Source organism: Vombatus ursinus, unplaced genomic scaffold, assembly GCF_900497805.2.
Source record: "Vombatus ursinus unplaced genomic scaffold, bare-nosed wombat genome assembly UNPS02014830.1, whole genome shotgun sequence".
In the NCBI taxonomy this organism is placed as follows: Eukaryota; Metazoa; Chordata; class Mammalia; order Diprotodontia; family Vombatidae; genus Vombatus; species Vombatus ursinus.
In genome coordinates this window covers 31,212,413-31,239,395 of record NW_020954608.1, presented here as the reverse complement: position 1 = coordinate 31,239,395, position 26,983 = coordinate 31,212,413, and the positions used below count along the sequence as shown (strand labels likewise).

The 26,983-nt window shown below is 38.3% G+C and overlaps 1 protein-coding gene across 7 annotated transcripts in view; it reads left to right on the top strand.

Moving 5' to 3' along the window:
* The window catches only part of CELF2 (CUGBP Elav-like family member 2), a 619,768-nt gene that overhangs the window by 510,367 nt on the left and 82,418 nt on the right, over positions 1 to 26,983 (top strand). For all 7 annotated transcript variants that reach the window (XM_027838841.1, XM_027838842.1, XM_027838840.1 and 4 more), the window contains 2 exons: positions 12,866 to 12,914; positions 24,110 to 24,244. In XM_027838841.1, the coding sequence (XP_027694642.1) occupies positions 12,866 to 12,914; positions 24,110 to 24,244 (184 nt within the window). The remainder of the gene's footprint in view (positions 1 to 12,865; positions 12,915 to 24,109; positions 24,245 to 26,983) is intronic.

Sequence of the window (26,983 nt, the reverse complement as noted above, 5' to 3'; positions counted from 1 at the left end):
TTTATAATTAACTGTTGCTCCCCCTTTTCTTCAGGTACCCCCAGAAGGGAAAGTAACTAACATATAAGGGAAAGTTACTAACATATACGTGTATGAATTCATTTCTCAGATCACTTTCTTCTTTGATAGGGACACTTAGGAAAATGAAGGGGAATGGAGAGATACAAAAGACAAAATTCGCCTACTTCACAATTTTTCCTACAGCTGGTCCCATTCATGTGTGTATTCAGTGTTCTTCTACTCATTCCCCCGCCCCCCGGTTACTATGGTTATTTTATCGGCATCCTGTTAGAAAAGAGCAATCTGTTTGCAGACCCAAAAAAATCACTTTAGAAGAAAAAAAAAAACAGTTGCAGAAACTACCCATCATCATGGTATGCTGCCAGAGTAAGTAAAATGCTAATGGGCACGACATAAGTTCACTTTCTGGAAAACCTTTAGTAGAACCTTTTAACTTTGAAGCATGACCACTGTATTTATATACATGAAAGTAAATGCTGGACCGTGTGCCCAAGGCCTAACATGAGTTCCACAGCAGATCTAATGGAAAACATCTCTCCCATTCCTTTTCTTGCTTGGTTTTCATGGACATCTGTGGGGTGATGGTGTTTTTGTGTTTTTGTTTGTTTACTTTGGCTAGAGGTTTTGTTGTTTTGGGGGGGAGGGGTGTGGGGGCGGTGACTTCATTTGCTCCAGGACAAGTTCTATATTGTCTAAACTAGTGATAAGATAAATGACAGCAAGTGAGAAAGACCAGAGGAGGGAGAGAAGCCATCGGCATAAGTAGGTGAGGCCAATATAAACTGTATGGCCAAATAGAATCATTACAACACTAATGACTTTTGAAAATTATTTGTAAAGCTTATTAGCAGCTTATTTTGAGATTAATAAACCTATGCCAAGAGTTTTGAGGAATGGTTTGCTCCAAGTGGAAAAGCATACTGTATCTAATCTGAAAATCACTGTGGACTCTGGCAGCAACACACACACTGTAAATGAAAAGCTACAAAATCTGCCTTAGAAATTGGTGTGTTGTAACATCTCAACACTCTAGTTATGTCATCTAAGGACTAAGTAGCCCTGCCTGAAATTATAATGGTGCTTACCCAATCAACTTTGCCGAAGAGTCTAGGAATCATATGTAGAAGTCCACAAAAATGTCACAGATGTGCCCACCACAACACAAGTCTAAAATTAGGGAGAAAAGTTTACCAGCTGAGGGCTGCTTGGAGCAGGTGTCATTTGGGTTGGGGTTTAAAGGATATGTAGAATTTCTCTAGAAGGAGGAAGGGAGGGAGAGAGGGAGGGAGGGAGAGAGAGAGAGGGAGAGAGAGAGAGAGAGAGAGGCAGGCAGAGACAGAGGACATTTCAGGCAAAGGACATAGTATGAGCAAAGAAATAGAAATAATAAGGTAACTTTTATAAGGCAAGTTGATGAGAGGGATATAATTTGAGTTCTTTTCGAGATATCGTATTTGAAATAAACATCTGGTTTGGTTTTATTATGGTATTAAATGAAGGTTGTGATGGTTATGCCCATACAATTAGTTCCAGAGGGAGAAAGTCATCCCAGATGATATGTAGACCCTCACATCACACCTAGTTTTGTGGTATTCAAATGACATACAGTTCTCATCTGAATTTATATATGGTTGGTTTTGCCACGTAGCTATGATATTCTCTTCTCCCCATCCATGGTCCTAACTAGCAATTCTGATTCCCCAGAGGTAATTCAGCTGAAGGACAGGGCAAAAGTGGGACAAGAAGGAAAGGGTGAGACTTCAGAGAAAGATATTAAACTTTAGGACACAAGTTCCCATGTCTACTACCCCAGAAAGTGGGAGAAAGAGACAGGGCCTCCTGGCTTCCAGGGAAGAAATAGGAGCGAGCTAGAGAGGAGCTTCTATGGGGTGGAGAAAGGAGGGAGGGAGGGAGGGAGCAGGGGAAAGGTGAGAAAAGCCCTATCTGGGATTTTCCTATTTTAATTGGCGATTCTTGCCATGTGCTTGTTCTGCCTGCTGAAGGCTCCCTCTAAATATACATCCTGAGACAAATCCCTGGTCACTTTGCCCAAGTTTGGTTTTTATATCTTTAATTAGATAGTAGCCTCCATGAGGTTAGGGTCTTTCTCTTATAATGAGCTATTTTCTCTCTTAGCACATTGTTCTGCCCATTGCTATTGTCGTTTTTTCAATTGTGTCTGATTCTTAGTGACCCTATTTGGGATTTTCTTGGCAAAGATGTTGGAGTGGTTTGCCATTTCCTTCTCCAGCCCATTTTACAGATGAGGAACTGAGGCAAAGAGGGTTAAGTGACTTCCCTAGAGTCACATGGCTAGTAAGTGTCTGAGGCCTGATTTGAACTCTGGAAGATGAGTCTTTCTGACTCCAGGCCCTTTACTCTATCCACTGCGCCATTTAGCTGCCCATAGTAGGCACTTAATAAATGCTTCTTGATACTTTTAGTACACTGAGTTGTTTCTGATTTTATTTTATTTCATTTATTAGTGTGAGACCTTTTAGAATCAGACTTATTTAGGTCCAAGGACCTTTAGAAACTGAACTATGGGATCATCAAATTATTTCTTAATCATTTCATGTATTATTCCTTTAGCATGTACTTTGTACTGTTTTGCTGATCATCCCTATGTCTTATGGTGCTGGACGAGGACTCAAAGGATCTGAGTTTGAATTCTGACTCTTCCATTTTATGCCTGTGTGACCTTGGACAATTAAATTAACCCTTCTGGGCCTCAGTTTTCTTATCTGTAAAATGGATTGAAATGTTAAAGATAGTTTTAAAAAAAGGAAATATTCAATGTTAGAGGAACTGAAAGAAGATATGAAAGAGATAGAAGAGAGAAGAAAATTGGTATGGCAGCCTAGAATTTTATGATTCTAACCGTCTATCCCTTTGACTCAGCAGTCTTAATACTGGATATAAATCCCAAAGAAAAAAAAGGAAAGTCAAGGAAAGAAAGGTTCCATAAACATTTATAGTAGTACTTCTTAATAGTGGGCAGCTAGATGATACAGTAAATAGAGTGCCAGCCTGGAATCAGGAAGACCTGAGTTCAAATCTGGCCTCAGACACTTAATATCCATGTAACCCTGAGCAAATCATTTAACCTTTTTTGCCTGAGTTTCCTCATCTCTCAAATGAGCTGGAGAAAGAAGGAGCAAATCACTCCAGTATTTTTGCCAAGAAAATCCCAAATGGGGTCATGAAGAATCTGAAATGACTGAACAATAGCAATTATCACAGTAGCATAGTGGAAGCAGCTGTGGTATAGTGGATATAGTGCTGGGCCTGGAGTTAGGAAGCCCTGAGTTCAAATCTAACCTCAGATACTTAAGTGACCCTGGGCAAATCACTTAACCTATTTGCCTCAGTTTCCTCAACTGTAAAATGGGGGTGATAATAATAGCACCTGCCTCCCAGGATTGTTATGAGGATCAAATAAAACAATATTTATATAAGCACATAGCATAGTACTTGGCATGTAGTAGACACCATATTAATACTTTTTCCCTTTTCAGTGCCTTGATGGCAATCTACAGATTTCTTTCTTGATAGTTGTTGTAGAGTGGCTAATATATTCACTCCAGATTTATCTATCAACATTTTTTAAAGATAAATGTCAGCCCCGGGCGTAGCACACTATTTCCCAGAAAAGTAGAGAAAGGGTTAATGGATCATGCTTTATGTGGTTCTGCTTTTCAATGCATTCCACAGCCACACTTTTCTAAATTCATTCATAATAAGCATTTCTCATTCATGTTCCACACTCCCTGTTTAAGCCCGTGCTTCTTTTTCTAATTTCAAGAATAAATAAAACAAAATGTGAGCTTATGTTGTTATTTAGTATGAAAACACAGAACCTAATCATAGCTAATAACTTTAATAAATGCTAGGCTGTGCCCCTTCCTTGTTTAGTATGTGTTTTGTATACAGAAGGTAACATAGACTGAATGCCTAGGATGCCAAGTTACAGATGGGTTTGTGGAATGTTATTTGACAGCCGATTAGAGTAATCTGACAGAAATGATGACTTAATCACCATGACAGACTCCAAATTCCCACATAGAATTCCACCCAGATTAATCTAATTTCCCTGCAATATTTTTTTTGCCAGAAGTAAATGGTTACACTGCTTGTTTTTCCCCCCCATACACATGTCACATGGTTTTGACAAGAATGTAAATAGGTGCAGTTTTTACAGTGGAAAAGCTGACTAGAAGTCTTTGAAGCTAAAAACTGATGTGTACCTTCATGTAGTCTAGGTTTTTAGTTTTGTTTTGCTTTTTCTCTATCTCTGAATATATCTGTGCATGATTAGAAACTGAATTGAAGATGCCTTCCAGGTACCTGGTTGTGACCAGGAAGGGTTATCTTCAATGACCCCCTTTAGACTTATAACTGAGACTTGTTTCAGATTCCTCACGCAAACAGCCCCTCTCTTCCTCTTTGAAGGATTGACTGGTCTGCTCTGTAAGATGACCAGCAGGAGGAAGTAGCAATCATTTATTCCTCCAGATGGATCTTTCCACATTTTCTGACTTGGGATAGAGAAGATCCAGAATTACCTTGTATTCTTCAGAAACTCTATCTTCCCCCTGGTTCAGTGGATAGCTGTTGGGAAAATTAAAGGTTACACATCCAAGTCCACCCAAAAGTTTTCTTTCGAATAGGGCCAGTGACTCAAAAATATCGATGTGTTAAGGTTGCTTGTGCTCTGTACTCCATTATGAAATTGGCCTCTCGGAAGCTGGACGCAACCCAGCAGTGTGTTTTATCTAGAATGATAATGCCTGTGTCAGTATCCAAGTAATCAATACTTTTTTTTTATGATCTAGTTAACTCAAGGTAAATCCACCTGGGCTTAGACGATTGGCTTAACTAACACATTAACTAACTGCTCATTTTATAGATCCCATGAATCTATTTCATGCTGTTAACCTTAGTAAGATACCTCAAAATAGATCAATTAATCCTGGAATAGCGGAAACATCATTTATTCTCCCAAAACAATCGCTAGCCTTTTTGTTTATTAACAGGTAGAGAGCATTCTAGACAGATTGCCCCTAATAACAGCAGCAACAAAAAAAAAAAAATGTAGTTTACTTCCAGGTTGTAAGTTGCATTTAGAAGAAGCTGAAATGTTTTGCATGTGACTGAAATTAGGCTGGAGTCATCCAGATTAGCATGTATAGGATGTCCCAAAAGTCTTAGTGCAGAAAAGCTTAAAACTGCACCACTATTTTTGGGACACCCTGAATAATCTTTGGTTCCTTATAAATCCACTGATATATTGGGCATTTTTTTCTAAATTTCAGAACAAACCCTAGGAAACCCTTAGAAATCATCTAATCCAAGTCCTTTGTTTTATAGTTTTGAAAACTGAGATATAGAGAGATAAAGTTATTTCCTTAAAGTCATATGGGGAATAAGGACCAAAGCTAGAATCCGAACCTAAGTCCCCTGATTCTGATTTCAGGGCTTCTTCTTGCCACATTTACTCCTTATAATGCTCTAATTCAGGGGTGAGGAACCTGTGGCCTCGAGGCCACATGTGGCCTTCCAGGTCCTCAAGTGCACCCTTTGACTCAATCCAAACTTTACAGAACAAATCCCCTTAATAAAAGGATTTGTTCTGTAAAACTTGGACTCAGTCAAAAGGCCACACCCAAGGACCTAGAAGGCCACAGTTTCCCCACACCTGCTTAGTTCCATACTACTATTACTCCTACTTCTACTGCTACTCCTACTACTGCTACTACTACAGACTAACTAACATTTATATAGTGCTTACTATGTGCCAGGCACTGAGTTAAGCACTCTACAATTATTATCTCATTTGATCCTCACAACAGCCCTGAGAAGTAGGTACTATTATTATCCCCATTTTACAGGTGAGGAAACTAAGCGAAACAGATGAAGTGACTTGCCTAGGATCACAGCTAGTTAGTATCTGAGGCTGAATTTGAACTCAGGTCTTCCCGACTCTAAGCCCAGGGCTCTATCTGCTTCATCACCTAGCTACCTAGTAGACTCTTTGACCTTAATAACAACAGGTTAGAACAACTAGACCAGGGATGGGGAACCTGAGGCCTTGAGGCCACATGAGACCACATGTGGCCTCAAGGCCGCAGGTTCCCTACTGCTGAACTAGACTGTGACTTATTTTTTTATGTAACTAAAGTGGAAAAATAGTTTTTAAAAGACTGAGGAAGGAAGAAACCAAGCTATTGAGGCTTCGTGCTTGTGAAAACGGATAACTGGGACAATTTTTTAGATAACTGTATCACAACTGAGTTTAAGAGTTTAAATTAAATGTTCATTTCAGGTGAAAGATTCTTAACCTTAATTGACTACGTTTATCATTGCCCTTAGCCCCTGTAGGTACAGCTTCTGTGGAGGCAGAGGACCATGCTCAGAGAAACCATGAACCCAAACTATGGCTATGCCTCCATGATAACGCTTGGTTTCACTGATTTTTAATATATTGAATTATCTGGCTAGTTGTCACATTTTGGCAACACAGAGACAAAGTTTCTATGTACTACCATAGGTGTAATTCAGATAAAGATGTCTTAGCTAGCTTGCTGTGGGGCACTCCCCCCAGACCTCTATAAGGGCAGAAATAAGAGACCTTGGGAACTCATTATTCAACATATTCCATGTCCTTGAATCTACTTTTGTTTCTTTATAGCCCTGCCTTTGCAGAGCAGGAGAGTGAAGCAGTAACTGGGTGTGTCTGGAATATGACTGCAAGGCAGATGGCAGTAGTCATTTACCTGGAAGGAAATGCCTGCTCACAGCCTTGTGGTGTGGGATCATTAGAGTGGCATTTTCCTGAGAGAATATGAAAGCCTTCATTTGAGGCGATACCATACTTCCAGTGGGTGGCTTCTCAAACAAAACCTCTTTTTACCATCTGTAATCTTCAAGAAATCTTCAGAAAGCAGAGGGTCATTAAAAATTATAATCATTTCATAACTTCCATGGTTTAACTGTGAAAGTCTAATTAACTCCCTCTACCTACCTGCTTTATTTTTACTCATTATCGACTATGCTTTTATTTTCTTATGCAGGGCACACTTCTTTTGTGAATTCACTTCATTTTTTCTCCTCCTTTTATCTTTAAATATTTTATGGGCACTGAGTTTATAATATGTTCCATCACGGCTGCTACCTCAAGGGGTTACGATGGGTTTAATGATGAGATGCATTCCAGTGACTGTGTAAAACCCATTTCAGGCTATAAATGGCATGTTTGATTGAATCTTGTGTTAAACAGAATCTTGTGGTTAACTTATCAATCAGTGATGGCCAGGGTTAAACAAGTTTCAGTATGAGTGGTTCTGTGAATAAGAAGCCAACGTCATCACCCTTCTTTCCCCTAGGCCCCATATCATCTATGCCCATGTTAACGTTGGTTAGTCTAACTAAGAATCTTTAAATAAAACTGTTATGCATCATTGGCCTATTCTTGTGCCCACGAATGAGGCCCATTGATTTGAAATAATCACAATTCATTTGTTTATGTGATGGGAGTTCTGGATAGGGAAGCACAGTGGAAAGTAGCATTTCGTTCCTTAGCATAGTATCATTCGCTGCTACGTGATGTAGAGAAAGAGGTTGTCAAACAGTGTAATCACCTTTAACCAGTTATCATTGTAGACCTCAAGGTGTGGCTCCTCAGTTTCCCTTCTCCATCCCTTTCCTATTCTCACGCCTTCCTTACCTCCATTCTTATCAGTTAGAACAGATTTCTGATACCCTGAATCTAACATTAACATCCTCACAAATGAGAAACACCACATTGTTTCTGAATTTGGACCTGGGAAGAGGAAATCTGCTAGTAGGTTTTCTTCTAATCCAGGAGACGGCAGTCTTATAACATTGGTGCTCTGTGGTACAGTGGCCAGAGTGCTGGACCTGCAGCCAAGAAGACCTGAGTTCAAATTTGTCCTCAGATACTTCCTAGCTTTTTGATCCTAGGCAAGTCACTTAACCACTGCCTGTCTCAGTTGCCTTATCTATAAAATGGGGATAATAATTGACACACATCCCCATCTCCCAGGGTTGCTGTGGGGATAAAATAAGATATTAGTAAAATGCTTTATAAATTTTAAAGTATTATAAAAATGCTAGTTATTATAGTTATTATAATTCTCATAAGTTTATGGAGGAATAAAGTAATAACTCTCCACCACCTCCATCCTCCAGGATAAAGTAAAGATTATTTCTCCAAGATTTTTACAATGGGTTTTATAAGTATTCAACTATATTAATAAGACCTAGGAATGAGCTTTGTTGTGGTTTAGTTTTTCCCCACCTCAATTTCTGGAGCTTTAGGGAGACAATGGCCACTGTTTCCTGAGCTATATTCTTCCCTTTTAAACAATGCCCTTGCGGCAGCAAGGTGGTGCAGTGGATAGAGCACCAGCCCTGGAGTCAGGAAGACCTCAGTTCAAATCCAATCTCAGACCAGACACTTGACACTTACCAGCTGTATGACTCTGGGCAAGTCACTTAACCCCATTGCCTAGCCAAAAAAATCCAAAACCAAACAAACAAACAAACAAAAACAATGCCCTTTTCCTCCTCTTGTGCCCCATCTTGGATAACTGGAAATACCCCTAGTCATCCACTTCCTTCCAAATCCTGAGACAGAAGTGAAGAAGGATATCATTGCTATGCTGGAAGCCATATTGGAAGGCAGTGGTTGTTCTATCATTGTACTTCCTGGCTCATGGAAGGCAGTAGGTATGGCCCATTGCTACCATTGCCACTTCCCTAGGATTCTGGAAGTTCCATGGGAAAGGTTAGGTTAAAACTCAAGCTGGTATTTTAGTGATCTTGGTCCTACTTTACTGCCGGTGTGAAACTCACCTATCCATAAAAATATCTCTCAAGTTTTATTTATTCCTTGTTTTTTTCCTAAAAAGAAATCCCCTTACATCATTTTCCATCCCTTTCCTTGGGGTGGAACTTCAGCCAAAGATCGTTATCATTATTCCATATTGGTTTCAGAGGGACATTGATTCATACCTAGGCATTTCTTCTAAGACATGCCCTGTGGAGGGCGGATGATGGTGGTCATGGAAAAAGTACAGTATTGGGGGTCAAAATACATTCTGCCTCCATTACTTGATCTGCACAACCTTGAACAAATCTTTCTAGACTGCAGATTCTTAATCTATAACATGAAGGAGTTGGATTAAATGTTCACTAAGGGCCCTTCCATTTCTAATTCTATGACCTATGACCTTTTATTGTTGCTGGGAATTTTAAACCAGAGTTCTTTCACCTAAGTATAAACATCCCCATCTCCTACCCTGACACATATCTCCAAATATTGAGGGTCATGAGATTTTGTAGAAGTGAAAATGAGATGATAAGAACCCCTGCCCTATGCTATTTTAATCTTACTTGACATTTTACACCCTGTATGCGATTAAAAGTCTGTAACAAGTGAATGATGATTCACTTAGAATAGTATTTATGGAGCACCTTTTCTCAAGGGGGTCACAGTGTTTCACAGATGTTCTCTAAATCATCTGCATAATTTGTCTGAAGTAGGGTTGTCACCCATCCTGTAAAGTCTCAGCTAGTCCAAATACTCAGATCTCTGTGTGTATAATGTTGGAGAATATGTGGCAATAGCTACATTTGCATCATCATATTCCACTTATGGATTGTTGTTGTGTTTCAGTCGTGACTGATTCTTCGTGATCCCATTTAGAGTTTTCTTGGTAGAGATACTGAAATGGTTTGCTATTTCTGTCTCCAGCTCATTTTACAGATGAGGAAACTGAGGCAAACAGGATTAAGTGACTTGCCCAGGATCACACAGCTCATGTCTGTGGTCAGATTTGAACTCAGGTCTTCCTGACTTCAGGCCAGCTCTCTATCCACCAGGCCACCTACCTGCCCACCTATGAACTTATGGTTAGTCCTTACTCTAAGGCAGTTTTTCCTGACAAAAAAAAAAAAAAGCCCTAAATTTGTTTCTTTGCCTTTTCCACACTTTGTTTCATGTTCTGTCTTCTGGGACCCACAAAACAAGTAGAATCCAGTTCATCCTTGAACCCTTTTTACCCCTGAATCAAGCCCTCAGCTTCCTGTAGCCTAGACAAATAGTGTTGAACTCATAGAAACTGAGAACCACTAAACCAGGGGTGAGGAACCTGTGATTTTGTCCAAGGACTGCACTTGAGGACCTAGAGGGCCACCTTTTCCCCACCCCTGCACTACACTATACATAATTATCCCTATGGGCCACATATTAGCTTAATTTAAAAGTGTTATATAATCTATATTTTATAATTTTTATTTATTTAGTTTAATATTCCCCAGTTACATTTTAATCTGGTTCCAGGAGTACTAAGGAGTATTGAGGGCTATCCCTCTGGCCTAGGATATTGCCATAACCTTTCATTAGTTTCCTTACATGTACTTTTTCCTTTCTCCAGTCTATCCAGCATACAACTGCTAAAAAAGAATCTTCCCAAGGCCCAGAGCTGCCTATGTTGCTGCTCTGCCTGGTTAATACACTCTGTATTACAGCCTAATTGAGCTATGTGCTGTTCTCAGGACTTGGGTCCATGTCTTCTGTCTGCATACATTTGCCCAACCCACCCTCTAAGAGCCCTCCCTGCTACTCTCTGCCTTTCAGAATGTATTTTCTTTAGTATGTTGTATGTCCAGAGCTGGCCTCAGAGTCCGGACAACTTAGGGCCAAATCGTGCTTTTTATACACACTCTGTTAAGAGTAAACTGTGGAATAGTTTCCAGTCTTCGTAAATTAAGGCACATTCCTCACCAGGAGTTCCCGAAGACAATGAAATCATAGATCCTAAAAAAAACCAAAACAACAAAATCTCACCAATAGAATGTGAAGTTTCCTGAGGACAGGAGCTCTTAGGGATTTTTGTTTTTTGTTTTGTTTGCACTTAGGGAGAGCTACAATTATCTCTGCTTCCTCAGAACTCCTGTCCTCCTTTAATAAATACTAAAAGAAAAAAATGTGGGGGTGGGAATATGAGATTTTGTAGAAATAAAGAATATTGGAAATGCTGACCAGTTTTTAAAATCTTGCTTGAAATTTGTGCTCTGTGTAAGATTAGAAATGTTACAATGCATAAATTATTGATGGTCCACTTATTTGGTACTTAACTAGGCACTGCTGTGTTGCTTCTTACATTGTATTACTGGTTAACTTTCATTTTTGTGTCTTGTTTCCTAAAATAGTTTGTGGGTTACTTGAGAACAGAAAGTACATCTTTGTATTATGTATTTATATTATATATTATGTTATATATAGGGCATATGTAATGTCTAATGTATATAATACATAATGTTTGTATATATACATATATGTGTATATGTTGGGGGCATTAGGTGAAGCAGTGGATAGAGGGCCCAGCCTGGAGTCAGGTGGCTCATCTTCCTAAGTTCAAATCTGGCCTCAGACACTTACTGGCTGTGTGACCCTGGGCAAGTCACTTGACCCTGTTGGCCTCAGTTTCCTCATCTGTAAAATGAGGAGAAGGAAATGGCAAAGCACTCCAGTATCTTGGCCAAGAAAACTTCAAACGGGGTCACAAAGTGCTGGGCACGGCTGAAAAAAATGACTGAATGACAATAATATATGTGTATATACATATATAATACATACATATGTATACATACATATATGTTTATGTGTATATATACTTCTTTGTATATGGGACAGTGGTACACATTTAATGTGCACTCAAATGTTTGTTGAACAAATGAATGAATGGAGAATATTACTTAGACCTTTCACCACGATGTCTTTCTTTAGAACCTAAGAGCATACCACCTTTTAGAATACGGGACACCCTATGAGAGCATCCACTCTTTTCTCTCCCTTGTGTGCTTTCAAGACCTCAAATAGGCATTAGGCACACATGGCCTGGACAGACTGATAATAATTTCACATCATTTAAATGCCTGAGCCAAGTACCATTCCCCTTTCATTTAAATTAGATAAAACCCAGAGATGTGGCATGCAAGTGATGGGAGTCCACTGGGGAAATTAAAGGTTCAAAGAGAATGGGACCCATTACAATCAAAGCAGTTAGCACAGCCAGTGACTCCATCTACCCTGTAGCCTGTATGTTCCTTGGGGTACAGTGAAAAATGATACAGAAGGGCTTCTGCAAGTAGTCTGAGGAATTTATTTTAATTGGGGATAGAGGTAGCATTCTGTATTTGGAGTAAATGCACAGTGGTGTGATTCAGTTTGCTAACGAATTGAGCCCAAAGTGCTATGCGGGAAATGACAGAAAATTCCACACTTCTACCATGGAAAATTCACATATTTCCCTCCTGTCCCTAAATACAGATTTGGTATGACTGTGGGTTCATTTCCTGGCCCCAGTTGTTTGCATTCTGTTCTATATTTGGCCTCTTTTTTTTTTTTTTAAAAAAAAAGGAAGTTTAAATGACAGTATATGAATTTGTCAATCTGATCCCTCAGATTGCTCACCCAAATAACTATGATCATAGAGAAAAGAAAAATGCATGCAGTGGACAATTAGGATAGTTAGAGGCAAAACAAATTACATTCAGATTCATACTAGTCTTTGGGGCCCAGTGAATTAAGAGAATTCAATTCATGGCTATAAAATACTATGCTAATGTTTGGCTTGCATTTTTAAATGGTTATTGGGGCATTATTTTAACTTTGTAGCTTTTTTTTTACTTCTAGGACATTAAATATTGATCATGCATGCTCATAACTTCAATGCTATTCAAACTTAGTGGTATCAGATGACTATTTTTTTCAATTGTCCAACCTACCCTTACTTTCTTTCATTTGTATTTTTAGATGCATCATCCCATTCAGATGAAACCTGCAGATAGTGAAAAGTCAAATGGTAAGTGGTGATTGCTTGTCTCATTTAATCATAATGCCTGTGTCTTTAAATTAAAAAGTGAGGGTGAGTAGGATGAAGCCAGTTCCAAGTATCCTTTTCTGTGTAAAAAGCTGAGAACTATTTCAGAAAATAGTTCTGTGGCTGTCAGACCTGAAGAAATGATGACAGGATCTGCTGTCCCATTTATCTCTCTTGTAAAGATGTGTGGAAGGTGTTACAAGAAATAGTTTTCTGTCTCTCTCCATTTGGGGCTTGCCCTGGGTCATGGCCCATTGGCATTTCACTTTTGTTGCTCTTTTCCTTTAGTGTAGGTGCAGAGAAAGAAGCAAGAACACTTGTTACTCTGAAAAGAAAAAGCACGAAGGCGTGGGATTACCCATTAAGAGTTAAACTGAATTTTTTTCCCCTTTTCATTTATTCCTTGGTTTGAGTATTTTTTTAAAATGCAGGTGGCCTAAATCATACCAAAACGAGCTAAATATATTTGCATCAGAGTTCATTCAGGATTCAGATTACTGATTAAATAAACTTATACTAAACATAAAATATGCAATTGACAGGGTCCATGAAATCATTGCAATTTGTCCCTTCTGGAGCTGGGAGAGCTGATGGCTGCGCTTCCCTGTTTGGTGTTTTTACTTCTGTTTTAGCAAAGCTTTGTCCTTATTTTAATTTTTTTTGAATGTGCTGAAATATATGTTAGAGGAATCTTCTACCTTTTTAGACCACAGAGCTTCTCAGTCCCACAAGGCCGCCATAATAATCAGCACTGTTTCCTTCCAACAGGCATTTTTGCACCTCATTAATTAGTAATCAGGGCAGAAGCCATGCACTTAGAGATCTACATATCTGCAAATGTAAATTATGATTGGGCTCTAAATCTCTCCACAAGGTATTTTTTTTGCTAATTGTAGTGCATCCCATTTTCTGGCTTCTCCACAGACTATAAAGTTTTGAAGAAAATAAGAACTTGCCAAATTTTTCTGGAATAGACAATAGTCTGGCTTTTTGTTGGAGATCTTGCCCATTGTTCCTGTTCTCCTTTGCAGTCCGACTCCCTCCTACCTGTCCTGACAGCACCTCTACCCATTAGTTAGATATGCCTCTGGCCCCATCATTAATACATAAGTTGGACATTGGGCCAATTGTCCAGAAAACTCTTTAATATCCAAACTGTATAACTCTGGAACGTTTTTTGTTTCTCAGAATATACATTTCTCTCATTAAAAGAGATAAGAACTTTGTGTTAAGGAAATAGTTCAGCTCAGTGCAGTTACACCCTGTGGTCTTTAGAGTCCAAAGACTTTGGTTTAAATCCTGGTTCTACCACTTGCTACCCCTTGAGAACTTGGGCAAATAACTTAACTTCTCTGGGCCTCAGTTTTCTTTGGTGTAAAATTGGAGTTTGGGCTAGAGAACCTATAGAATGGTAGCCTGTAGAATTAAAGTAATTATCAAGAATGATCAGACCACATTTATGTAATTGAGGCCAATATGGGATTTTTGCTCCTGTTTCTGAATTTTTCATTTCACTTTGCTCACGGTAGATGAAGCCTAAATTAGAGGATAGTATTGGTAGGGCAAAAGTGAGAGAGGCATGAGAGGAGTTGTATTTAGTTTTCTCTATTTGATATGAGCTCCAGAAAGGGCATTTTTTTTAGGTTGGCTTTACAAAAACCAAAGCAGAAAGAAACATAAACTATTTCATTGTTCTAATCATCATACTATACTTCTCTTATTTTGAGGTGTTTTTGACAGGTAAGCACAGTAACTTGTGCAAAGTAGGTAAATAAATGAATGAATGAATGAATGGGCATTCTCCAGAGACTCGTCTTTCTAGATTTTTCCTCCTCAAGTCATGATAGAGATTTGCATGTATAATATTCGTAGGCACCAAAACTTTTGGTTGAACCAGTTCTGCCTTTGAACATGTAGGCCCAAGTTTGGTTTTCAGGTTGACATTCTAGAGAGCTGAAGAATGTGACTAAGCTGAAGGTTGCTTTTAAAGGATGACAGCTCTTCATTTCAGCAGCCTTTCAAAAGTAGAAGGATCAGAAGCATCCCATGTTGCATTGACATGGGTGGGTTTCACTTCTTTCTTTAAAGTTATTGAGGAACCAACAAAAAGATATAATTTCCTAAAGCTTGTGATAAAAAGCTGACCCCTCCCTCATCCCCCACCTCCAGCCTTTACAAGGTGCTTTTGACAGGTAAGCATAGTTTTAGAAATCTCAAAGAGCACAAGGATTTCTTTGGATCAGATGCTTTAAATAACTCCTATAGTTGTGAAAGAAATATAACAAGCTCTAATTGCAGTGTTATTGAGTTTGCTGACATTTACGAATGGTACAAAAGACTCATCACAGTAAGACATTGCCTGTCTTCATTATCAACATGCTTAGATTCCTGAAACCCAGTATTTGCACAGAACAAGAGCACTCCTAATCACAGATTAATTAGTGATGGACAAATGAAATAAAGAACAATAATTACCCCTTGAGCCTTCATCCATCTATACACTCCAACAGAAACTGAACCTCTGTTTGTCCTAGCAATGTTGACTTAAAAGTTTTGCACCCTACAGCTCACATTCTTTCTGTTAAATAGGTTTCCAAAATGTTCACAGCTCTGTGTAGGGCCTCTGCTTCGAACTGACTTTGAATTAAGCTTGGGCCCCTATAAGATTTATGAAATGTTACAGATTTCTTTGTTTCATCTTTTCCCCACTTGCTTCTGTGATTCCATGTATCAAACAAATTCCCCTTCAAGTGACAATCAGTAAAATACTAGTTAATATATAGTAAAAGCCATTCTTCCTGACTTTTTTGCTCCTTTCAGAAGCAGATAAATATCATATCAATATCCAGGTTTGAGAGTGCTTGTTTGGATAGAGTTTAAGACCTATGGAGCTTTTTTTTCCCCTTTGCACAATTTTCCATTTCAATCCAAAAATGCTAAATGAAGGTGCTGTAGCTTCAGTGAATTAGAACATTAGCTGGGGAAGAAAAATTTTGTGCCATGTGAGGGCCTCGTTTTTTCCAATCTCTCTTTCTGCTAACATCCATTTTAAAAGATAAAAAAGTTTTGTTAATTTGGAAATGTTGATGGGACTAGGCTTCAGGTCTAGGTATAAGTGAAAAAAATAAGGGCACATCTTATGAAAACAAAATCAGTTTGTGTGTTGTGGTGTGGATGTCTTCTCTTTGTTATATTAACTGACTCTCAACGGTGCTAAGTGGAATGCCAAGCCCCCTGCTGAAATAAGAGATGGGAAAGGAAGGAAGGTGGGGGTGGGGAGAGAAGGGGAGAGAGAGAGGACCAGAGAGAGAGACAGAGAGACAGAGAGAGAGAGAGAGAGAAAAGAGAGGAGAAAGAACAGATAATAGATATAGATATGAGCACACACTCTTGTCTCTGTGTGTGTGTGCGCGCGTGTGTGTGTATGTGTATTTCTTCCCTTAACTCTATAGACAGAACACAAATCCATCCTGCTTTAACCCACCAACCTCACAACTTGTCTGGGGCTCTTAAGGCATAGGTTCCAGAAATGCCATTTAAGCCCACTATCTCTTGTCTTGAGGTCTCCAAAATCCCTACTGTCCCTGCTTGAAGTTCACAGCCAGCTGTAGTAAAGATAACTAAATATTATCAACTCAGGAAGGAGACCTACAAAGACTCCATTAAAAAGGGGGAGGAATCACAGGACATTTCCAACTAGTGACTTTCTGATTCACTGAAAGATGAAGAAATAATTTTGAAATTCAAAGTAGAGAGACTCACAGATTTGGAGGCAGTAATTAAATGCCATATGTTAGCACTAACACATAGAAAAGTTGTTAATTAATTCAGTCAGCTCTGAATCCAGGTGTGACTTTGACAGATTGTACACCGGGGTGTTAGCAGACTTACAATTAGAGATTAAAAAAAGATTTTTTTTCCCTGACAAAAAAAAAATAACCTTTTATACTTAAACAATTAACCCTTTCTCTATTTGTTCCATGGAAGGGACAATATATTTACAAAGGTCATTGGCAAACATTGCCAGATTTATATTAGTTGACTAATATTCTTATTGTATTTCAAAGTGCTTTTTTGGTCATTCATTTTTTATTGTTAAGGGAGAAGAACTCATCCTAAAAGTATGGTTGCAATGTTATTAACTGTATTTGTCAAAAATATCTACAGAAGCTCCCAAGAAGAATATATATTATACCTCATAAAGACATGTTTGTGGCAAGTAGGGAATTCTCCTTTTCTTAACTCAAGGAAAAACTTGTAGAATACAACACAAACATTTATTAAGTGCTACGTACTAAGGTCTGGGAATATAAAGTAAGGCCAAAAAAAAAAAGTCTCCATCCTCAAGAAGCTAGCAATCCAGTGGGAGAAATGAACATGTAAATAAATAGACACATGTATACAAAGTAGATAAAGGATCGTGTCAGAGAGATGGCACTAGCAGTTGGGTGGGTGGGAGGCTATGGGGAGAGGGGGGAGTAAGCACATAAGGGAAAAGCTTCCTGAAGAAGGGAATTGGAGGAAAATCTAGGTCTAATTTTCCCTATTTTGTTGTCAACCCTAATATACCCTCATTGTACCTCAAGAACTGGAAAGAGATCATAGCTAGTGAAAGACTCCAGAATGTTATGTACATTAAAGAAAATAACAGCACAGGGGACAGAAAGGAAATTATCCCAAACAACTTCTTTCAGATAGCAAATTAAATAAAACCTGTTTTAGATAGACTGTGCACGATTTTTAGTTTTACTGGGCAGAATGGGGGAAGGTCTTGATTTTCTTCTATCTAAATTATTTCTAGTGTTTAGGTAAGAGAGACATCCTCTTGCTTCTCTGGCTTAGCACAGGGCCTGGCATTGAGTAGGTGCTTAATAAATGTTTATTGACTCTTATTGACTCTCTGCCCTCTACACACCCTGCTCTTCCTCTCTTCATTGTTTTATGTGTTAGGGTGGGGAAAGAGGAGTAACAACCTCAGTTTACCAGTTTGGAATTTTTAGACAGGTAGATCAGATAGATATCAGATAGATGTACATATAGTGTTTTACCATTTATAAGGTCTTTATCTTATTTCATAGTTATATTAGAAAGAGTCTGGGTTCCAGAATAATGATAGTTAACATTTATATAGCTCTTACTGTGTTTGCCAGGCACTGCCTAAGCATGGTTGGTCCTCACAACAACCTTGGGAGGTAGGTACTATTTCTATGCCCGTTTTAAAGATGAGGAAACTGAAGTAGACAGAGGTTAGGTGAATTTTCCAGAGTCACACAGCTCACAAGTGTCTGAGACTGGGTTTGAACTTGCATCTTCCTGAGGAGAGAGCACCACACCTAAAGTCCCAGCTATCTGGGTTTAAATTCTGGCTCTGCTACATACTACTTTTATGATGTGGACAAGTCAGTTCTTTTTGAGCCTCAATTTCTTCATCTCTAGAAGGAGGGGAATTTGGGCTCAATGATTTCTATGGTCCCTTCCAGATCTAAATCCTGTGGTCTTAACAACAGCCCTGTGAAGTTGTATAATTTATTCATTCCCATTTTACAGAGGAGAATTGAATTTGATAAATTTCTGAAGCTTGAATTTTAGGTAGCTAGCCACAAGTAAACAGCAATCAAAAACCAGAAAGTCTTGCTTTATTCTTAAAACAATTTCCATTTTCTGATTATTCATCTTTGGGAAAGGGGAAAAAAATCTTTACTTTTTTCTGCTATACTCGGGAGCTGGATATTTAATTTACTATAAAATCACCTCAAGCTGGAAACCTGCAAATTGTTTTAGCCAAGTGACATAATTATAGGTTTACACAGATCAGTTGGGAATTTGTCATCCACTGTTGGAAGGAAATTAGAACCAAATTCTTCTGGATTTGAGCAAGAGGTGAGGCGTTGTCTCTCAGTTTTTCCAAAGGTAGGTTCTTGCTTTCTTGGAGTTTCAGGAGAGAAGAAGAAAGAGCAGTTATGACCATACCCAGAAAGTTTTTCCTTTCCCTTTTCTCTTATGTTAACTATTTGCTTCCTCTTTTCTCTCATCTGCACAAATATAATCTATAACCATTTAGTTGAAAAGGATCAAATTGTATTCCCCATTTGCTTGGAGAATCCATTAAACTCAGGTTGCCTATGACTATTCTTGTTTTGTGGGTCAAAAGACTTGAGAAAGACTCTTTATTAGGGGTAGAGTGTCCCAAGCAACTTCCTGATTTTATGCTGTTTTTAATCTGCCAATCCCCAAAATGCTACCACCACAGTTTATAGTGAATAAGCAACAATTAGTTTTTACTAGAAGCAAACCATAATAGGAAATACTTCACCAACCAGAGAGGTTGCTGTCCAGACAAACAGTTTCCTCTCCCTAGGAATCAAAGCAAGCAAGTGATCTGTCCAAGATCACACATCCAGAAACTAGCAGAGTTGACATTGGGACCCACTCAAACACTGGTCTTTTGACTCTGGTGATCTCTCCAATAAGCCAGGCTGCCCCTCTCAAATAAAAATAATGAGGGTACTCACTGTTCAGTGGACCCAATAAAACAAATGCAAATAAAAGATGATAAAAATATATAAGTATATAAAGCAAGTATATAAAAACATATCTAACCAGTTATGGCTTTATACAAAAATGCTGAATATCAGTGAAATTTAAATAGAGATGCCAAAGTGACTTGATTTGTTAGAGCTCTTCTTTATATTGGTGTTTAGTTATCTGTCCTTTGGGTTTCTGGGAAATGTATCTCAGTGAAACAGTATTTCCCTTGGGGTTATATAATCTTGGAATCAGGAAGATCTGAGTTCAAATCCAGTCTCAGACAGTAAAAGATATATAAGAACATGAAATTGATATTAAAAGTCTCTAGCAGTCTGTCCTTTGAAGTCATCGAGGGGCCTAAAGATCCAGTCCAATAAACCTCAGTGTTACAAGGAAAGTAAACCCAGGACTTGGGGGTCGGTACAAGACATTAAAGTGACCCCAAGGTGAGACTGAGCAGAGTTTACTGACTCTACCCACAAGTGCACAGCAGGGGAGCAGAGTCTGGCTCTGACCCAAAGAACAAATTCAGACTCTAAGGCTGGAGAGATGAATAAATAAAAGCATACAACCACCAGCATAAAAAATTACAGATCTAGAGATGCCTAATAATCCAGTCTAGAAGAAAACTTCATAATAATTGTAAGCAGTGACTTTCAAGGGAAAAAATAGATTTTCCACAAAGATTACATAAATGCCTAGAATAAAGGAAACAAAAGGGGTTTTTTTTTGTTTGTTTTTAAGGAAATAATAATTCTGGCAGATGAACAAACAGTTTAGAAGAGAAAGTTGCAAAAGAGAATATCAGAATAGACCAAAATGGCTCTTTAAGAGAGCAAGAAACATTAAAACTCAAAGGATTGACAAAATATAAGACAATGTAAGATATCAGATATCAAGAATGACTGACCTAGAAAACAAACCAAAGAGAGATAATTTAAGAATCTCTGGACTCCCTGAAAACTATGATTTTTTTTTTTTAAGAATAAAGCTTGGACACTATATTTTAAGAAATCCTAAGTGACAGTTTCCTAGTTCTACTAAAACTAGAAGGCAAAATGAACCTAGACAGAATCTACCAATTATCTCCTGAAAGAAACCTCAAAACAAAGAGTCCTACATGCCCCCCCCACCCCCGGTAAATGTTGTAGCCAAAATCCAGACCTAACCATAAGAGAAAAAAAATGCTGCCAACATCCAGAAAAGAGTTCAGGTACTAAGGAGTCACTGTCAGGATCACATGAGATCTAAAGATCTGGCAGCTTCTGCTCTAAAGGAGATGGGATCTAAGAATATATTATTCCAAAAGGCAAAAGATACAGGCTTACTGACAAGAATGACTTACCCAGCAACACAGAAAATCATCTTAAAGCAGAGAGAAAATTAATCTTTAATGGAATAGAGGACTTTCAAGTATTTCTGGTAAGGAAATCAGAGCTAAATAGGAATACTGGAATACAAACTCAAGAGTCCAGAGAAACTTAGAAAGATGATAAATGTATTTGAGCAATTGGAAGGAGCTAAGTGATGCTATAAAGCTAAAATTCTGGGGGGGGGGAGAGAAAAAACAAATGTTCTTTAAGAAGCTTAGTGTCTTTAATGGATATTGAGGAAGTTAAATAAGAAAAACAGAGGACCTGGGGATTCTAGAACTGTCATAGGAAAAAGAGAAGCGAGGGGGAAATGAATACACTGTGGTAAAAAAGAGGAAGAAGGAGGTGAAACTTACTAGTTCTCATAATGGGAATACATGAGAGGAATATTCACAAATATTAAGATGGAGGAGTGGGCATCAGATTAACTTTATTGTTGTATGAATCAAAGGGTTAAAAATATACATACTCATACACAGGGTTTATTGTAGAAATACATCAAACTCAACAGGGAACTAGCTTGGATGGGTAGAGAGGGGGAAGTTAAGAGAGAATAATTGTGGGAAGGGAATAGTCCCCAGCAAAATAAATTTCTTGATCCTTAAGAGATCTTAAAAGGGATGGGGGAAGGGAGCAGACAAAGTAGGAGCTAAGAGTGTACCCGTTAATTAAAGAGTGACAGCAATACGAAGGTAATAGAAGAGTATTTCACCAAAAGAAATTATGTAAGACATTATTTCAGAGAATCTTGGGTTGTACAATCTGATGCTAGGGAGGTGAGCAGATCCAGAACAGTGTATATGAGGTTATTGTTTAGTCATGCCCAACTCTTTGTTGACCCCTTTTGGGATTTTCTTGGCAAAGATACTGGAGTGGTTTGCCATTTCCTTCTCCAGCTTATTTTATAGATGATAAAGCTGAGGCAAACAGAGTTAATTGTCATAAAGCTAGTAAGTGATGATAGGAGGACAGCATTGTGGAAAAAAAAAAAGTTACAAAACTAAAGAATTCTACCAGTGCAATAACCAACTATGTCTACAGAGGACCAGTGATGAAGCATGTTATCCATCTCCTGACAGAGAAGATAGACTTGAAGTGCAGGAAAAAAAACAGATTTTTGAACTTGGAAAAGATATGGATTCATTTTGCTTGACTATGTTTATTTTGATGGCTGTGGATGAGAGAGTGAGGCTGATGCCTCACTTAAATCTAATTCACATGCAAATCAAGATATCACCTTATGATGTCATTGGGCCTCTTTGAAAATTTAAGAAAAACCACAATGGGATTTTTTTTTTTTGTCTTTTTAATGGGGTGGGAGGGAAGGGATGGTTAGAAATAGTGATGACAAAGTATTGAGACATTTTTTTTAAATGCATAGAAGAGAACAGAAAGTTCAAAAGGAAACACAGAGAAGTAGAACAATTTTCAAAGTAATGGATTGAATTTATTATATATTCTTTTTTTAAAGCAAGTGGTGCAAAATGGAGATTCGGTTTCATTATATAATCTACTTTTTGTGTTCTTCTATGTGTATGGAAATGTTCTTTTTTGGTCTTTAAGTTAAAAAAATAAAATTTTAAAAAAAGAAGTCATATTTTTACTGTCATGGGAAGAGAGATCTGAACTTGTGATTTGCAGTAGAAAACGCCCTCTACCAAGATTATCAACAACTATTCTGTAATTTAGGATCTTAGAGAATTTCCTGAGGGCACTAAGAGACTGGCCTAGACTCACAGAGCTAATAATATATCAAAGGCAGGACTTGAACCCAGGTCTGAATACCATGTTTCATTATACCACATTCCCGCTACTATTTTTTATTATTATTAAACAATCTGATGTGACACATGATTCAACTGCCAATAATCTCAAGTTGAGGGGCTAGGGGAAGGGACTTCTCAACTTGATGGATGTGTTTTACCTTGAGATATACTACATGTTTTTAAAGGTATGTTAATCTGTTTGGAAGGTGGGGAATGCAGGAGTGTGACAGAAGCAAAAATTACTCCTTGGGATTGTAGGATCATATATTAGAAGCCCTGTGATCTAAGCCTCCTTCTATGAATAAGCGTCACCCATATGGGATTTTATAATGCTATACAAGTTGAGGAATCATTCAGTCTGTAAGCATTTATTAAGTACCTACTACATACCAGGCACAGTGCTAAATGCTGGGAATTTTTAAAAAAAGGCAAAGTTAGTCATGCAGTCAATAGGCATTTATTAAGCTCCTACTATGTGCCAGGCATTGTATAAACCCTAGAGATACAAAGAAAAGCAAAAAACACTCCCTTCTGTCATGGAGTCACAGTCTGATGGAGGAAACAGCATGCATTTAAAGGACTGGACACTTTTCCTTTTTTGTAGAATAGTTTCATCAGTAGAATATGGCTCTTTTACATCCTGAAGTCAATCCACGTAAGCAGTAGCTCCTTTGTTTACTAGGCTGAGAGTTGATCTTCCTTTGGGATGAGAAATGATGGGCCAAAGAGGCTGAAGGAGCCTAGTTTAAGCTGTGTAGGTCAATGGGGTAGGAAGCAAATGAAGGTGATAATTAGCCTGAAAAGCATTTGTTTGATTTCTTCCCATCCCCCCCAACTCGTTACTCCTCATCAATGGAAATGAGGCCCTGTACTTAATACCTTGACACCTTGGCATTTTTCTGTCAAGATGCTGGGCATTAAAGCTCTTTCCATTTGAAAACCACATTTCCTTTCCTTAAATGCTTTTAGACAAAAGTGTTCATTCATTCATTCATTTCATTACACCAACTTCTGTTTGGTTTTCTCTCCTGACTTTTTTCCTTCCCTATCTTTTTTTGGGGGGCGGAAGGGAAATCTTAATTAAAAGCTGTAGCCCCCCCAAAAAATTTAACATCTCTATTAAATAAAAGCATTTGCCATTTAGTATTTTTTTAATTTGCTAAACGTATTTCCTTTATTATTCTTAGGCACAAGGAAGAAGGGAGCCGGAGGGCACCAAGTATCATTGTATATCCTATTAAACATAAAGACAAACACACTTACAAAATGATGAATGACCCAGAAAGAGCAAAGTGGGAGAGAAAGGGCAGAAAAGAGTACATAGGGGTGGGGTGAGGAGGGAATGGGGAGCTTGTAAGTATAAAGTGTTTGCCTTAGGGCCTATCCTCAGTTTCAGAGTCAGACTCACATGTTTGGACTGTTCTGATGTAGTAATGAAGCATTGATTACAGGGGGGGGGGGGGGGGGGAGATGAAATGGCCTTTGATCATTCATTATTTTTATCTCCTAGCTGTGGAAGACAGAAAATTGTTCATAGGAATGGTTTCGAAGAAGTGTAATGAGAATGATATCAGGGTGATGTTTTCTCCATTTGGCCAGATAGAAGAATGTCGAATCCTCCGGGGACCTGATGGGCTGAGTCGAGGTGAGTGTGCTGTCTATAAAAGTCTCTTTCCTTAAGTGCTAATTGGAACTCTGTGTCACAGTCAAGGTAGATGCAGCCACTGGGTACAGCTAGAGGTTACCCTGTAATATGTCCCATGTGATGAAGTTATCCACCTGAACTTTTCACCGTAGCTGAAATTAGCACCTTTTATTTCAAAAGTCAAGAAGGTCTCAGTGCCAACATATTAACTCATGTTATCACTCTGTTTGTTCAATGGAAAAGCTATCATAGTACTCTAAGAAAACACATCCCCCTTTTGATTCCAGATTGTAGTTTGTTTTCTTAGGCCTGGGGGAGCGAAGGTTTGGAAGGCAGGGATATTGGTTATTTGTGGTTTTCATTTTAGTCTCCTGATTTTTCTGCCTCTGCCAGAAAGAAATATTAAGATAATTACAGATTCTTTGATAGGGATACACATCAGGAAAACCTTTGATATTCACATGAAGCCCTATATGGACTTGGATTCCTGGTCCTTCGTTGAGCTGTCAGAATCTTTCTTTAGGAGGAAGCATCCCAGGGTCCCAAGTATGGAGAGGCTTTTAACAGATGAAGAAATTATTTGACTTCTGAACAGGGACTATTTTTCTGGGATTGTAGAATCTAAGGCCTTGTGCCAAAACATTTATGAAACCAAGCTTGACACTACTTTTACAAGAAACTATTCAGAATAGAGTAAAATACTGTTCTCTCTCCAATTATCCTCTTCCTCTCCTTTCCTAAGCCATTCATAAAATTGAGAAAAGGTTAGTAGTGACAGCAGAAAACCTTTCCAACACTTGGCTTTCTGTTTTCCAACTCAATCTTGGTGTACTCAGATATTAAGTACCTGTTATGTATGCACTAGGGAGTTCAGTATACAAAGATAAAATAAAAAGAACAGTCTCTGCCCTCAAGGAGCTTACAGTCTAGTAATTAGGAGAGTGAGAACTGTGTACAAGTAATGATAATATAACTTAGAAAATGATTAGCTTCAGGGACATGGACATGAAATTATTTTTACAGAGATGAAAAGTACCTTCTCCACCCTTAGTGTGAGATCTCTATTCAATATGTAGGAAAAGTACAAGTGCACTTTCCCAGTTACTGATTTCTTCTTATTCTCTACCCTTTTGGGTATGGGACCCCTCCATGTCACATAGTGATAGAGAAGGGTAAGCCATCAGTGACCAAACAGAGGCTCTTTTCTATTCATCTTACCAGCTCTAATTGTGTTTCAAGCCATATAGGACAGAGTAGTCTGTTCTGCCGACAGTAATGTATTGCAATGTCAGCTACCGCAATCCAAAATACAAAGTATAAAATCTTCCCACTTACATCCACCTACATAGCTCCAAAATGGAAGGAGACACCCAAAAAAAAATGACAGGTGGTAGAACAGCCAAGCTTTCATATGCCTATATTATTTCTGAAGGTGATATTTTTTTAAAGGGAGAGCAGGAGGCACAGAAATCACAGTTTATGCGTTCTCTTACAATTGAGATTCTTTTTGTCACAACATTCTCTGAAAAGCAGTTGTCTACAAGCAGTATGGAACATAGAGTTAAGTGTGATCCCTGGCCTTTGGGCTTCCAATCTAAGGCCAGATTGTGTCTGGCAGCTGGGCGAGAATCAGATTGAATCAAAAGATCCCTCACCAAAGATAAGTCATGGGATACTGTAACATCCACTCTATGGCGTCTTAGAGCCAACCATTTGGACAAGCTTTAGAGCATTGCAATGATACATTCTTCCCGTCATAGCTGATCCCATTCCACTAAAGACGGGTCTATGCAGACCCTGTTGAACAAAGTAGAAAGTTGGTGAAAGATCGTATGATTGAAAATTCAAAAAGGGTGTAGTATGTAGGGGAGAAACTTGAAATGGCATCGCTGCCCACTAAACAGGTCCACCACTGTCCATTGTTCTTCTCTGCCACACTTGGATGCCATTGTTATTTACCACTTTCTGTGGTACAGGAGACAGCCTTAGTGGTAGTCTCAATAGAAGGTGAAGTGGTTGGGGTGTGTGAGACCCAAATTCAACCACTGACTCTATGTGTGAAATGGAGCATGTCATTAAAGCTTTCTATGACTCAGTTTTCCTATCTGCAAAGTACAAATATTACTACTTTTCCCTATTCATAAGATGTGATGAGGATCTGTGAATTAAAAATATGAAAGTATACAAAAATACTGCATATGTACATAATAAAAGTACTAAATACATATCATTAAAATACTATATATATTATATATATAATATATATATATATATATATAGCATCATACGTGGTTTAATAGTGAGACCCTAAATATGGAGTTTGTACATTCTATGATTGACCTGGCCAATTTGTGAAAATTTCTGTGCCTCCCATTTCCCATCCTACTGTTAAATGAGAACCATAAGGAATAGTATGCCATAACATTGGAACATGTTGTATTTAGAGCACCTTTTATTATCAATAATTCTCTTTTCAGAGGAGGTTTTAGAGCAACCTAGACTCTCCTAGTAAAGAGGACATGATGCTTAATAAGATAATTTGCTTAATTTTATCAGCCATTTAGTTGATGTACCAGTACTTGACAACAAAAGTAGTCCATTTCTGAAATACAATTGAAGGAGTTCAGTGATCCATATTTTACCTGTAAAGCGGTCCAAAAATGTAGAGCACCCTCCTACCCTGTTTTTAAAAGAATACTCATTTTTGATGAACTGATGCTAATTCCCAATAGCAGTAAA